At 38.7% G+C, this 14489-nt stretch overlaps 1 protein-coding gene across 4 annotated transcripts; it reads left to right on the forward strand.

The window, feature by feature from the left end:
* CCDC190 (coiled-coil domain containing 190) lies at positions 5738-14084 on the forward strand. Of its 4 annotated transcripts, none has more exons than XM_003355080.4 (4): positions 5738-6003; positions 7064-7262; positions 12359-12485; positions 12771-14084. In XM_003355080.4, exons 2-4 carry the CDS (start codon positions 7067-7069, stop codon positions 13309-13311), a joined length of 864 nt encoding a protein of 287 aa, XP_003355128.3. In that variant the 5' UTR covers positions 5738-6003; positions 7064-7066; the 3' UTR covers positions 13312-14084. The 4 variants fall into 4 exon arrangements, with proteins under 4 accessions (XP_003355128.3, XP_013843534.1, XP_020945151.1 ...); XM_013988080.2 differs by having other exon boundaries at positions 5741-6003; positions 7021-7262; XM_021089492.1 differs by having other exon boundaries at positions 5746-6003; positions 6774-7262; positions 12362-12485.

Raw genomic sequence — 14489 nt, forward strand, 5'->3', positions numbered from 1 at the left:
AGGAATATTTTAGAGCTGATACAAAAAAAACTATATTACCTTTTTTCATCTGTAAACACTTCAGTATGTATCTCTAATGGATAAGGACTTTATTAACTTAAGCACCAGGCCACCAACGGAACCAGTAAAGTTAACAAGAACACCTTGATGTCTTCTAAATCTGTTCTCTGTGCAAATTTCCACTTGTCCCAAGGGTGCTTTTCACAGTTGGTTTGTGGGAATCAGGATCTAAACAAGTCCACACATTGCTTTGGTTTTTATTTCTATTAAGATTATTTTATTATAGGAGGCTCTGCCTTGATTTTATTTTTCCCCTTTGCTTTTGACTTGTCAAAGAAACCAGATAATACTCTAGAAAGACTCACATACTCAAATTGTTGATTAATTTCTTCCTAATTCTTTGAATTGGGAGTCAGATCTAGAAGTCTAATTATATTCAGGGTAAATATTTTAGGCAAGTATACTTCTTCAGTGTATTTATAATGAATAAAATGTTTGGTTTTTCTTCTTTCAGTAACTCTAGATTGACCAGTGGGTTCAAGTGGTGTCAGTGGCAGCAACCATTAGAAGTTTCTCTCAATCTTCCACCTAATTTTTTTTTTGCAAAAAAATTGAAAATTATCTTATTTTTCATTTTCTTGAATGATTTTTATTTTTTCCATGATAGTTGGTTTACAGCATTCTGTCCGTTTTATACTGTACAGCAAGGTGACCAGTCTCACATACATATATATACATTCTTTTTTCTCACATTATCATGCCCTATCATAAGTGACTAGATATAGGTTCCAGTGCTATACAGGAGGATCTCATTGCTTATCCATTCCAAAGACAATAGAATTCCCACCTAATGTTTTAAGAGCACTGAGGACTGTTATCTAAATCTACAACTGCATTAGAGGTTGAAAAATGATGATTTCCCTACTTCTAGACTTCCTTCTGCATCTATTAGTTGCCAGTATTATAAAAATATTTCCCTCATCTATTCTTTAATCATCCTGAAAATATAGTCTATATGGGAAAGACAGGATATATATTTGCTTTTTTCCCTTGGGTAATTTTTAGGATAGTGAGCTCTTCCCTGAGCCACCTCCTAAAATAGTTGACCTCTGGAGTGTTTTCATAATGATGCTTGTGTCTTTTTAAAAATCAGCTTTATTAAGGTATAATTTACATCCAAATTGTAATAATGTAGATTAATTAATGAATTATCATTTTTATAAATGTTTGTATTGGAGTTGATAGACTAAAAATTTTTGCATTTGTGATTATGAAGAGTATTGTTGTATAGTATGCATTTCTTGTAATATCTTTTTCTGGTTTTGGTATCAAGGTTACGCTGGCCTCTGTATAGAAAGAATTGGGAATTATTTCCTCCTCTTCAATTTCTGAGAGTTCGCATAAAATTGGTATTATTTTTTCCTTAAATGTTTGGTAAAATTACTCAGTTTTCTTTGCAGGAAGGTTTTAACTGCAAATTCATCTTCTTTCATCTGTATAAGAACATTTAGATGATCTATTTCCTCTTGAATAAGCTTTGGCATAATATAGCTTTTTTATCTAATCTGTCAAGTTCATTGGCATAAACTTGTTTATAATATTTCCTTATTAACTTTTTCGTATCCATAGAATCTGTAGTGATGCCCCCTCTTTAATTTCTGACATTTGTAATTTTTATCTTCTTTTTTCCTCAAATCAGTCCAAATAGAAATTTAGTGTTATTGATCTTCTCAATGAATCAATTTTTGATTTCATTGATTTCCTCTACTGTTTTTCTATTTTTAATTTCATTTTTTTATGTTCTTGCCTTTATTTTTTCATTTCTTCTGCTTCTTTGGGCTTAATTTTCTCTTTTACTAGTCTTATAAAGTATAAACTGAGCTAATCTGAGATATTCTTTAGAATACAGGTGCTTTAGTGCTATAAATTCTCTTCTAAGTAGTGCTTTAGTTCATCTAACAATTTTTTATATGGTGTGTGTTATAACTTGCATTCATTTGAAAGTATTCTAATTTCCTATTTGATTTCATTTTTGATCTTTGGACTGTTTATTTATTTATTATTGAAGTATAGTTGATTTATGGTATTCCAGTAGGTTCAGGTGTACAGCAAAATGATTCAGTTTTTTTTTTCAGAATATTTTCCACTATAGGTTATTGCAAGATATTGAGTATATATCCCTATGTTTTACAGTAAATTCTTATTTATCTATTTTATGTGTTGGCAGGCAAGGCTGGCGAGGCCCTTAGCCTCAGTGTCCTCCACTGGGCACTCAGGGAGGCCCCCCCAGGCAGGTGTCCCCCGGTGGAGTGGCACCAGCTGGACACCCAATTTGCTGGTCAGCAATGTGGCCAATCTATGGGTTATTTAGAAGTATATCATTTTATTTCCAAGTATTAGAAGGATATTCCAGTTATCTTTCTGCTTTGATTTATAATTTCATTTCATTGTGGTCAGAGAATATACCTCATTATTTCAATACTTTCATTAAAACTTACTTTATGGCCCAGAATATGATCTATCTTAATAAATGTTCCTTGTGGACTGGAAAAGAATGAGTATTCTGTGGCTTCCAGGTGGAATATTCTATAAGTGTTAGTTTGCTCAAGTTGGTTAATAGCATTGTTTGCTTCCTTTATCCTTAGTAATTTTCTTTACATAAATTCTACAAATTACTGAGAGAAAAAATATGCTGAAATTACTGACCATAATTGCAGGTTATAATTGATTCTTCCAAAGAGTCCTATCAGTTTTTGTGTCACATATTTGGGAGCTCTGTTTTTAGAAGCCAAAACATTATGGATTTTTATGTTCCCTTGATGAATTAGCTCCTTCATCAATAAGAAATGACTCTCTTGATCACTGTTAACATTCTTGCCTCTTAAAATTATTTTTCATGTATAAGTATATCCATCCCCGATTTCTTTTAAGTAGTGTTAGTATGGTGTATATTTTTCCATCCTGTATTCTTCATCTATTTATGTCTTCATACTGAAATTGTGTTTTGTTTTGCTTTTTTGTCAGCACTGTATACTATGGTGCTGTTCTTTTATTTGATCTGACTGTCTCTGATTTTCAATGTGGCATTAAAACCATTTATATTTATTGTGATTCTTAATAATGTTCCGTTTAAATCTATCATCCTGCTATCTATTTCCTTTTTGTCTAAACTCCTTTTTATTTTCTCTTTCCTCTTTTTCTTTCTTATTTTATTTATTTTTTCCTTTGTCTATTTTGGCCACCCCATGGGATACAGAGTTCCCAGGCCAGGGATCAGATCTGAGCCACAGTTGTGACCTATGCTGCAGCTGTAGCAATGCCAGATCCTTAACCCACTGTGCCAGGGCAAGGATCGAACCTGCATCCCAGTCCTCCCAAGACACTGCTGATCCCACTCTGTCACAGCAGGAACTCCTTTCTTTCTTATTTTAGATTCAGTGTTTATGATTCCATTTTATCATACTTGCTCAATTCTTAGTTATAAATCTTTTTCATATTATTTTAGAGGTTGTTTTAGAGTTTAGAGTATACAGCTATGACTTATTACAGTTTACCTTCAAGTGATTTTATACTGCTGCAGGATAGCATAAAAATCTTATAACAGTATACTTCCATTTCTTCCTATCTGGGTTTTGTATTATTGTTGCCCTGCTTTCTACTTCCATACATGTTATAAATCTCACAATACATTGTTACTTTTTGCTTTGAACAGTCAACTATATTTTAAAGAGATTTAAATAATAAGAGAAACTATCGTTATCCTTACCCATTTAGTTACTATTTCCTGGGCTCTTCATCCTTTTATGTAGATTTGGATTTCGATTAGGTGTAATTTTCCTTCTATTTAAAGGACTGTCTTTAACATTTTTTGAATTGTACATCTTTTGATAAAAAATTATTGGTGCTTCCTTATGACTAAAAAAATTCTTCAATTTACTATTGTTATTAAAAGACTTTTGTGTATATAAAATTCTATTTTTTTTTTCTTTTAACTTTAAACATCTTGCTTCACTATCTTGTGGCTTGAATTGTTTCTGACAGGAAGTCTGCCATAATTCTTATCTGTGTTCCTCTGTGGTGTGTCTTTTTTCACTCTTTTTTTTTTCCTTGTCTTTCTAGGGCCACACCCATGGCATAGGAGTCAAATCAGAGCTGTAGCTGCTGGCCTACACCACAGCCACAGCAACACAGGATTAGAACTGTCAGCAACTAACACCACAGCTCACAGCAATGCAGTCTCCTTAACCTGCAGAGCAAGGCCAGGGATCGATACCGTGTCCTCATGGATTCTAGTCGGGTTCATTACTGTTGCTCCATGATGGGAACTCCCTAGTTGTTTTCATAAATTATTTATTAGTTTTTTTAGCAATTTGATTTTATATACCTTGGAGTCATTTTATTCATCTTTCTTCAGCTTGGAATTCATTGAGCTTCTTGAATCTGGTACTTTGCCTGCTGCTACTAGCTGCCTTGGCTTTTCTGGACTTCTGCCTCCATCTTTTAAGGAGAATCCATTACTCCCTGTGATGTGGCCTGGAAACTCAGGAATACATTGTACACATTTCTGTACACACACTTTGGTTATAAAAAAAAAGTCAATCCCACTTTGAAATTCCAATCTCAAATACTGTTTAAACCCTTTCCTTGCTGGACTCCAAGGGACCTGGAGGAGGGTGGGATATGATAATCTGCCCTATCATTCTCCTTCTCCAGCCCCGTGGATGGACTGGAAAACATGGATTTTTTTGGTATACCTCCTCTCCCTTATCTTTTCAATATGTAACCCCCAATGTTGGGGTATATAAGGAAATAAAAGAGGCAGAGTTCTTCAAATATAATTGTGCTGAGGCATTATTGTTTTTTCCCCAACCAGTCCTTCTCCAGCTGGGAAGGAGGTGTCAGTATCCCCTTGTGTAGACATCCCCTTCTCTATGACGATTTTCTTGGGACCCCATTCCCTTCATTTAAATTTTGGAGGTGGGAGAATTACCTCATGAGAGGGGATGGTAAAGGCATTACCTCCTACTGAGAGAATAATGGATTTTCAACTCCCTCTCCCCAGTAAGCTCCTTATAATAGCTTGCTTGCTAGGTGATGACTGTGGGCCTATTTAGCTGTCTCTCTGTAAGCTTTGGGGGAATTAATAGGCCTCTGTGCTAGCAGGTCTTTTTAGACTGTGGGACATTAATGCCTCTTGTTTTTAGATGAAGCTCTAGGGCAACAGTAAAAATCCCACTTAATATCTTATTCTATAGCCAATATAGTTCAACTGGCCTTCTACCACAGAGTGCAATATATGATCACAAAAGCTGATTTAAATTTCATTTTGCCTAATTCCATTTTGACAACTTTGGACATCTTAATAAGCCCTGAAGTACACAAAACATGGATAGAAGCCTAGGAAAAGTAGTACAGTGTGCAAGAATACAAAGTAAACAAATTAACTACTCTCCTGCATAAAATGTGCACATTCTGACAAAAAAAAAAAAAAAAAAAAAAAAAAGCCTTCTTATGGAACCTGATCTGGTTTCCAAGAAGTAGGAATGGGTGTTGTGAGGGGAGGTAGGGAGCAGTATGGCAAAAGAGGGGGGGGATAGAGAAGGGGGATGGGGAGAGAGGGGAGAGAGACTGAAAACAGAGTAAGACGCTCCTTGCTTTCATTCTTGGCTCCCATGGACACAGCCCAGGAGCACTGCGTGCCCCTCTAGGGGAGGGCTGGAAGCTGGCAGGCTTCCTTAACTCGAGGAGTTATTTCAAGCTCTGGGACTGGTGCCCACACCCAGGGAGTTAGCATTCCTGACCAAGGAGGTGGCATCGATGAGAGCTTTCAAGTATATTCATCATTCTCCCCTGCAGCCCTCTCCAAAGACCCCTCCCCTCCCTTCTTCCCCAACACTAAACCCCTTCATTTACTGAAGAAAAACAGGCTCATTAATCCAGGCTCAGCCTGGCATACCAAAAGAAGCAGGCAACAGTTTTACGGTGAGAACCCTGGATTTGTAGGTAAGTGCTACTCACCGTGTTCTTCAGTAAAAGTTTATTCTACACTTTAGGCTGAAATCAAGCTGTCTTAAAATTTCTTTCCTGTGTCCTGACCTTATCTCCCTTTTAATACTAAGTTTTTTTTCCAGTGTTATTATAATCAAAGCTTTTTGATAACAGCTGATTTATATCTCAGGTACGTATTGTGCTCTTAGCTCTGAGATACATATTGTGAAGGATGCAAAGAGGAGGAAAAATGGGTGTCCCTGACTGTTAGTGCAGAGTTCAGAGGAGGAAGATGGGTGAAGGCAGGAAGAGGAACTCCTGCACAATCCAAGTGGTCTCACCAGAGCTGCCCAGACTACTTGTTCTGAATGCCTATATTATTTTGTGACCAGCAGATCCTACTCTTTCTACTTTTTGCAATATTGATTGCTCAGATTCGGCATGTACCATTAGACTCCAGAGTTGAAATCTGAAAGTTCTTTGAAAGCAGGAATTGTTTCTCATTCACCACTTTTCTTAGCCCTCAGCACAGCTCTTGGCACATAGCAGAATTACAGGCTACTATGTGTGGACCTGCACATACATGAATTAGTGAACTAAAGGGGCCCTAGAATGGCTCTGTCCTAAGTCCCCAAATCATTTACAGACCTCTGAACAGGCTTTCAAGGAGTCTCTAAAGAACAGTAGAAAGGACTTATAGGATGAATAATGCCTTATGTATGGAAAGTGTTTCTATTATTTTTGCCCAAAAAGTTGTTCATATTCTTTTTATTTGATCTTTGCAGCAATCTCATTGGTGGTTGTATAGGGAAACTATCGTCTATCACTATATTATTGGCAAGGAGACTGAAGTTCAGAGCAGTTTGCTCTCAATACTTCTGTGTCACTCTGGAAACTCATGTTGCCATAGGGCAGTTTTCCAATAGTGTGACTTCATCTGACCTGGCAGCTGTGCGTTTAGAAACACACGGGATTCAAACACTGATCTCTGATTCAAAGCCAGGGGACAGAGTTCCTGTTTTGCTTTCTCAGGTCTGTCACAGTGCCTGGAAGAATCTTGTTCTGTCATCTCTAGACCATGAAGAAGATGGAGAGACACATGGTTAGGGGACCACTGCATAAGCACTTCGATTTGGAAAGGAAGAATGCCAAGCAGGCTGAAGCCAGACTCAGCCAAAGACTGCAGAGATTAGACGATATCTGCCTGTACTATGTGAAATCGTTGACCAGAGAGCAGAGACAGCTCCAGAAAGAACTGCAGAGGTTGCAGCAAGGTAGGCTTCCAGGACAGGGAGGGGAAGAGCAGGGCAGCAAGCCAGTATTTGGCTGTGGCGAAAGTAACATCCCCATCTCATGATGAGGGCCCTTTCAGAGACATGGACACCAAGGAAGTGAGAACTTCTCATTTCAACCTGGACTTTAGGCCACCCACCCTCCCATGTCCCACCCTTCCTGGATTACACACCTCCCTAGAGCAGCCCACATGCAAAGCCAGCACTTCTCAGGTTCCCAGTCACGTCAGTCTTTGAAATGAACTCTTTCTGGCTTGAAGCCTTAGTGTTCTACCCTCTTATTTTATTTTCATTCTGCTTTCCTTTCACTATATCTGGGTTGACTTGGTTTCACCTCTTTTCTATGCATGGTCAACAAACATTCATCGAGTAACTATAATAATGTGCAAGTCATCTTATGAAAGGGAAGCAAAAAACAAACAAACAAACAAACAAAAACCAAAAAACCCAACCAAGTCCCTGGGATTAGTGACCAGAGACCAGTGTGCAACAATGGCTGAGCTCTGATAGGCCTGAGCAAGGAGCATTTGGCAGTTTTCAACACTTACCAGTCTCAGAGTCAGGCCCTTTCTTTCTTCTGCAGAAAGTGAATTTCCCAACTACCCTCCTTATACTCCAAGGTGTACTCATACTAGAGTCTTTTTTTTTTTTTTTTTTGTCTTTTTGCCATTTCTTGGGCTGCTCCTGCAGCATATGGAGGTTCCCAGGCTAGGGGTCGAAGCGCAGCTGTAGCCACCGGCCTATGCCAGAGCCACAGCAATGCGGGATCTGAGCCGCGTCTGCAACCTACACCACAGTTCACGGCAACACCAGATCCTTAACCCACTGAACAAGGCCAGGGATCGAACCCGCAACCTCATGGTTCCTAGTCAGATTCGTTAACCACTGAGCCACAACAGGAACTCCAACATTAGAGTCTTCGGATTTTGCTTGGAGTATAAAATTTTGCATAAGTAATGGTTATGCACTGGTACTATGATTTCTTTGTATTCTTAAAAATACAAAGGGCAAATATTTCTTTCATTTCCCCAGTGAGGTCTCTTTACTCAGAGGCTGTGAACTCGTATTCTTTTTACTAATCCCCCCCCCAAAACCTCTGCTGCTAGAAAATTATCCTTTCCAAATGTACACATCACTTAGAAGACTATCCAATTAACATAGACTATGTGGTTTAGTAGTTATAAAAGAATAATGCTACTAACGTCCAAAGCTAGTTTCTATCTAGTAGCTTCTGATCATCACAGAAAGAAGGGCTGCACAATGGTATCCAGAATCTCAGAGTTTCCAAAGCTCCCTATACCATTCACTAAAACAAGAAAAATAAAACTGCCTGCTCAGGGATTTCATCCTCATCCACTAAAGCATGGGGAATAAGAACACAGACTGTGGACCCAGATTGTCAGTGTTGGAATCCTGACTCTATCACCTAACAGCTATGAGGCCTGGGGCAGCTTACGGCACCTGCCTCTGCCTCATTTTCCTCCAATGTAAAATGGAAGTGATGTTTCCTACCTCATGAAGTCATCTGAGGATTCAGTGAGCACTTGGAACAGTACCTAAATGCAAAATAATGCTATATTAGTGCTTGCTCTTATCAATCAAGCAGTAAAAGATTGTTACAGGATTAGAACTCTTCTACTGTTCTGTTGAGAGTTGGCGTAGTTACACAATTTGTAGAAACTACATCTACTTTTCCCATAATTAAAATAATCGGATTTCAATATTACTTCAGCATAGAATGAATCTGTCTCAGCTCTTCAAAACTATAGCCCTTTCCTCCTGAAGGCAGGTGCAGGAGCTGCAAAAATGATGTAGCACATTTAAGAGGAAAGCCAGGTATCACAATTCAACGTAAAATTATTTAGGTCTAATAGAAGGACACTAGAGCTAAGAGTGATGTACAGATGTCTGGCCTGGGAATTATTTCTAACCTCTGGCTTTGGGTTTGAAAGAGGATTCTGAGCCAGTAACTGAATTTCTCTGCTTTCAGCTTCTCTGTCTGGAATAAATAATTACACCAAGGTAGAAATGAGAGCTCACATAACGGAAAAGAATCTTAGAAGACATTTGGCTGAATTCCACTTCAACTCTCAAAAAGGATACTGATACCTACTCTCAAAAGATCATGTGAGAGGAAGGTGGCTGTCCTTGATGATTAGAGAGTTTGCCTCAAGGACAGGTAGTATGAAGAGTCTAGACCAGGAGGCAGAAAACTTGAATTCAGGGCCCTCTGTCTCTATGTCTTTTGGAAAGTCACATCCTCTTTGAGCCTCAGACGTCTTGACAGTAAAACTAGGGAAGAAGGAAAGAAACAATGTGAATTAAGTCTCAGTATTTTGTCAGGCAGTGTACTAGGCAATATTTTCTCATGATTCATCTAAATTGTTATCAAGATTCAACTATGTGCCATTTGGTGTACTGTTTAAAATGCATAGTCCCAGTCCTCATCTGTAGAGATTTGGATCAGTAGGTTAGGAATTAGTTTCAAAATCCACATTTTTAACTGAGCTGATACAGATTATTCAGAGACAGGCATTTTATGGGCCAGACTCTATAGCAACTCAGATAGATGCAGATAAATGCAAATAGAAAAAATATGGTCTGTCCCCTCAAGATGATCACACTTAAATTGGAAGGTAGTTGTGCTTGTGAGAAATTATAACAGAAAATTATAATTGCTAAATTAAAGTTGTTTACAAAGTAGAACAAGAACATGGGAAGTTTCCTTTTTCCATCAAAGGGCCTCAGGTGATTTGTCCTAAAAGAGGTCCTTTGTGAGCAGAATCTTAGAGGATGAAGAGAATGAAGATGGGTGGGGGAGGGGTGGTGGGCAGTTTGTCATGAGGCCATGTAGAACAAGGCCATTCCTGGCAGAAGGGACAGTATGTCCAAAGGTGCATGCATGAGAATGACTTGCTACAAGCAAGTCAGTACTGCAGGGTTATAAGGCGAAAGGAGAAGGTGCAGGTACCATGCTTCAAGGCAGTGTCTCCAATCATAAATGGCTTATAGGTCTTCCCAAAAAATTATTTATTAAAAAAAATTTTTTTTAATTTTTAATGTTTTTTTTTTCCATTATAGCTGGTTTACAGCATTCTGTCAATTTTATACTGTACAGCAAGGTGACCCAGTCACACATTCATATACACATTATTTTTTTTTAATTCTTTCAAAAAATTTAGATTTCACCCTATAGGGTTTGCAGGTAGAGAAATTACGTGTCCAAATGTGAGAAGGATCACGCTGGTGGCAGTGTTTGAGACTAGATTTCCAGAGTTCAGGCCAGTAAACTAGGGCATGGACCAGGTGAAATAAATAAGTATTTTGGGATATTTAAAAGTGAAATTGCATCTTGAGTGGACCAGTATCTTGAGATATTTAGAAAGTAGAATTGTCAGAGCTTTATGATTAATTATATGTTCAAGGTTAAAGAAAATCAGAGTCAAGAGTATGCTGCCTGGCACAAAGTAGGTATTCAAACATCCTTCTTAAATTAGATAACTGGATGGATACAGTTACCATATCTTCAGAGAGGGAACACTGGAGAAAGATCAAGTTTCAAAGACAATATACACTTATTTCTGAACTTGTTGGCTCTACTGATCTAATATGCACAAGAGTGAACTGGCTGGGAGAAATAGCTCAAAATCTCTTAGCTTATAGAAAATAGACTTTCACATGGAAAAGACCTGAACATTGAGAGAGATGACACACACACACACACACACACACACACACACACACGCACAAACCTCTCACACTCAAGAAGACAACAAAAGAAGAGGGGTCCAAAAAGGAATCTTTTTTTTTGACTACCTCACTAAGAAGTGATTACATAAAAGAATTTTAGGAGTTTAACATGAATTCTAGGCCCCCTATCTCATCATTTCCCTTGGTCTGGTCCTACTAACCCAGTGTAGATTTAGAAACTCACTTCGTTTAAGCAAACTAGTATAAAACTTTCAACACCCCCAGTGACCAATTCATGAGATGTCTTGAAAACAAACAAAAGATCAGCTATGACTACAGGATGCTGAAACATTAACTCAAAGAGTGAAAAACCCACTTACTCATGGCCAGCAGTTACAACTCTGGCTCAGGTGAGTGGAAGGTCACAGAATTGAGGTAAAAGAAACAATAGGGCACCAGCTCTGGGTATTGCTCACACCCAAGTCATTTTGTTTTGAAAATACCATGCTTGCCAAATAAAACATTCAAACAAAACCTCCAGGGTGTGAGCCAGTTTAAACTTCTAATCTCTGTGTTTCTAAATCCTCATTAACATATTCCAAGTAAACATTGGGGAACTGATCTCGATTTTTCTGTTCCCTTTCATCATGCCAGATCAGCCTATTGTGCAATGTGATCCAGTGATATTCATACACTGGTTCTCTGCCCAGAGAAGTAAGTTTCCAGTCTTCAGCATTCTTTTCCTTCTTCTCTTACTGTATTCATTTTTTAGGGCTGCCCTGACAAGGTACAAGAAACTGGGTGGCTTAAACAACATAAATACACCCTCACAGTTCTGTAGGTTTGAAGTCCAAAGTCAAGGTATTGACAGAATTTGTTTCTTCTGAGGGCTGAGGGAAGGATCTGTTTCTGGCCTTTTATTTTCTTTAAATTTCCTTCCTTCCTTGCTTTCTCTTTCTTTCTTTCTTTCTTTCTGGCTGCACCCACAGCATATGGAGGTTCCCAGGCCACAGATAGGGATGGAATCCAAATTGCAGCAGCACCCTACACCACAGTTGCAGCAATGCCATGTCCTTAACCTGTTGTATCAGAGCAAGAACTCCCCAGGCCTTTTCCATTTGGTTCTAGATGGCCATCTTCTCCCTGCATTTCTTCCCATCTCCTTCCCTCTGTTTGTGTTTCTGTGCCCAAATTCTTGTTTATGATAAGGACACCAGTCCTATTGGACTAGGGCTCCCTCTCATGACCTTATCTTAACTTGTTCATCTCTATAAAGGCCCTATCTCCAACTGAGGCCCCATTCTGAGATACTGGGGGGTTAGGAATTCAACATAGGACATTTGGGGAGGATACAGTTTAACCCATAACACATATTAATTAACTCAAAGCAGAGATCATCAAGAAAAAGTTCTCCTCTTACTTTGGGAATGGAAGTCAGAAGAGACCAGAAGATGTTCGTATGTTCTCATCACAGGGAGGGCAGAAGAACCGAGTTCCACAGGCTAATAAAGTTAGGTAAGAAAATGCTTAAAAACTCATGGATATGGCATGGAACCCTTCTTCCCACCTGACCTCTTTAAGTTTGTCCTGATCCTGAGAAGGTGCTGCCCTTTCTTTCTTAAGCAAAGCACCGTTTCCCTGTATTTTTACCCATTCTCTCCTTCACCTCCTTCTCACCCACATTATTACCTCAGCTAATACCACAATGAAAGGGGCCATTGTATAATAACTTGAAAATTATAAACACGAGCCTCTTCATCAGTTTTCAGAGAACTTTCTTCTTTTTACCTCCTTTGCCAGAGCACTGACAACCAATCCAACCCAAGAAATATACAAAACCAAGCCCAGGATGCCTCCTTTCCATCACGCTGGTCCCATGGGCTCCATGAAAAGGAAAAGGCAGCCTTTATCTCAGAATAACAGAATGTCCCACTTCCTAGAAGACAAGCCACAAGCTCAAGTGAAAGACTCTGTAAATCCACTGCAGGGCAAAGACTCCAACAACAGCATCTCTCTTCTATGTCGAGATCAATCTGTCTCCACCCACACCCTCGACCAAGGCCCCAGTTCCAGTCCAGCAGGTGATAGTGGAAAGGCACACGGTGATGAAACCACATCAAATGATGCCAACATACAGCCAGACCACAACACTGAGAAGCAGATCCCCCCAAACCCCATGGAATGTGCAGAAAACTTCAAAGGCCAGCCCACAACGTCAACCTACTCAGAGTTGTTTGCAAAGGCCAGAAATGCTCACTACCTCCGGCACAGGGTCCCCCCTGAGTCTGAGAGGTTGCTTAGCATTGGGGAGATCTTTGGGCACAAGGAATCCTCCCTCTAGAGCAGAAAATGGATGTGAGAACAGGGTGACCATCTAGGTTACTCCCTCTCTAACCGCCTAATGTAACATCACAATATCATATGTCATAACCACTAAATAATAAAAGGGCTTCTCAAGCAACTATAGTAAGCAAATATGTATACTTTTTATCATAAACCCTAGGGGTTCTTTTTCCTTTTACAGGAGTATGATCTTTCACTGAATGAGTAATGCTAGTATGAGAAATGAAGAGAGAGAATCTTCCAAAACCATTTTAAGCAATGTATACATGTTGCTAATGGTATCAAAAGTATGAATCTACATTGATGCTTAGACTTCCCCTGAAAGGGAAATTATTAAGGGTCCTGCTTACCTTTGCCACCCTCTTCACATAGGAAATTCTTATGGTGCCACCTGCTGGCAAAATGGCATAGCTCTTCTGTTTTTTTAATTTAATTTTATTATTTTATTTTCTTTACATTTTTTAAATTAAAGTTTAGTTGAGTGACAGTGTTGTGCCAATTCCTGATGTAAAGCAAAGTGACCCAGTCATATACACACACATATATATATATATACTTTATTTTTCTCATATTATCTTCCATCATGTTCTATCCTAATTGGTTGGATAAAGTTCCTTGTGCTATAGAGTAGGATCTCATTGCTTATCCATTCTAAATGTAATAGTTTGCATCTTCTGTATGTTTTCATTTCACATAAAAAGGTAAGAATAAAAACTCGATTGAAAATATGGGCATAATATGGTCTGTAAATAAAAACTTCTCTCCCACCAATGGTCTGTGATCTTTTTTTTTTCTTTTTTCATGTTTTAAAAGTTTTATTGAAATATAGTAGATCTACGATGTGTTTATTTTTATTGTACAACAAAGGGATTTCAGTTATACATATACACATATCCATTCTTTCTCAGATTCTTATCCCATGGGGATTATCACAGAAGACTGAGTAGAGTTCTCTATGCTATACAGTAAGTCCCCACTGGCCATCCATTCCACATATAATCATGTGCATATGCCGATCCTAAAGCCCCAATCCATCCCTCTTGTGTTTTCTCTCTCTTTTTTTTTTTCTTTTTATGTCCATACTTGCAGCATATGTAAGTTCCCTGGCTAGGTCACGTCAGAGCTGCAGCTGCCAGCCTATGCCACAGCCAAGGCAACACCAGATCCAAGCTGAAT

Source organism: Sus scrofa, chromosome 4, assembly GCF_000003025.6.
Source record: "Sus scrofa isolate TJ Tabasco breed Duroc chromosome 4, Sscrofa11.1, whole genome shotgun sequence".
Taxonomy (NCBI): domain Eukaryota; kingdom Metazoa; phylum Chordata; class Mammalia; order Artiodactyla; family Suidae; genus Sus; species Sus scrofa.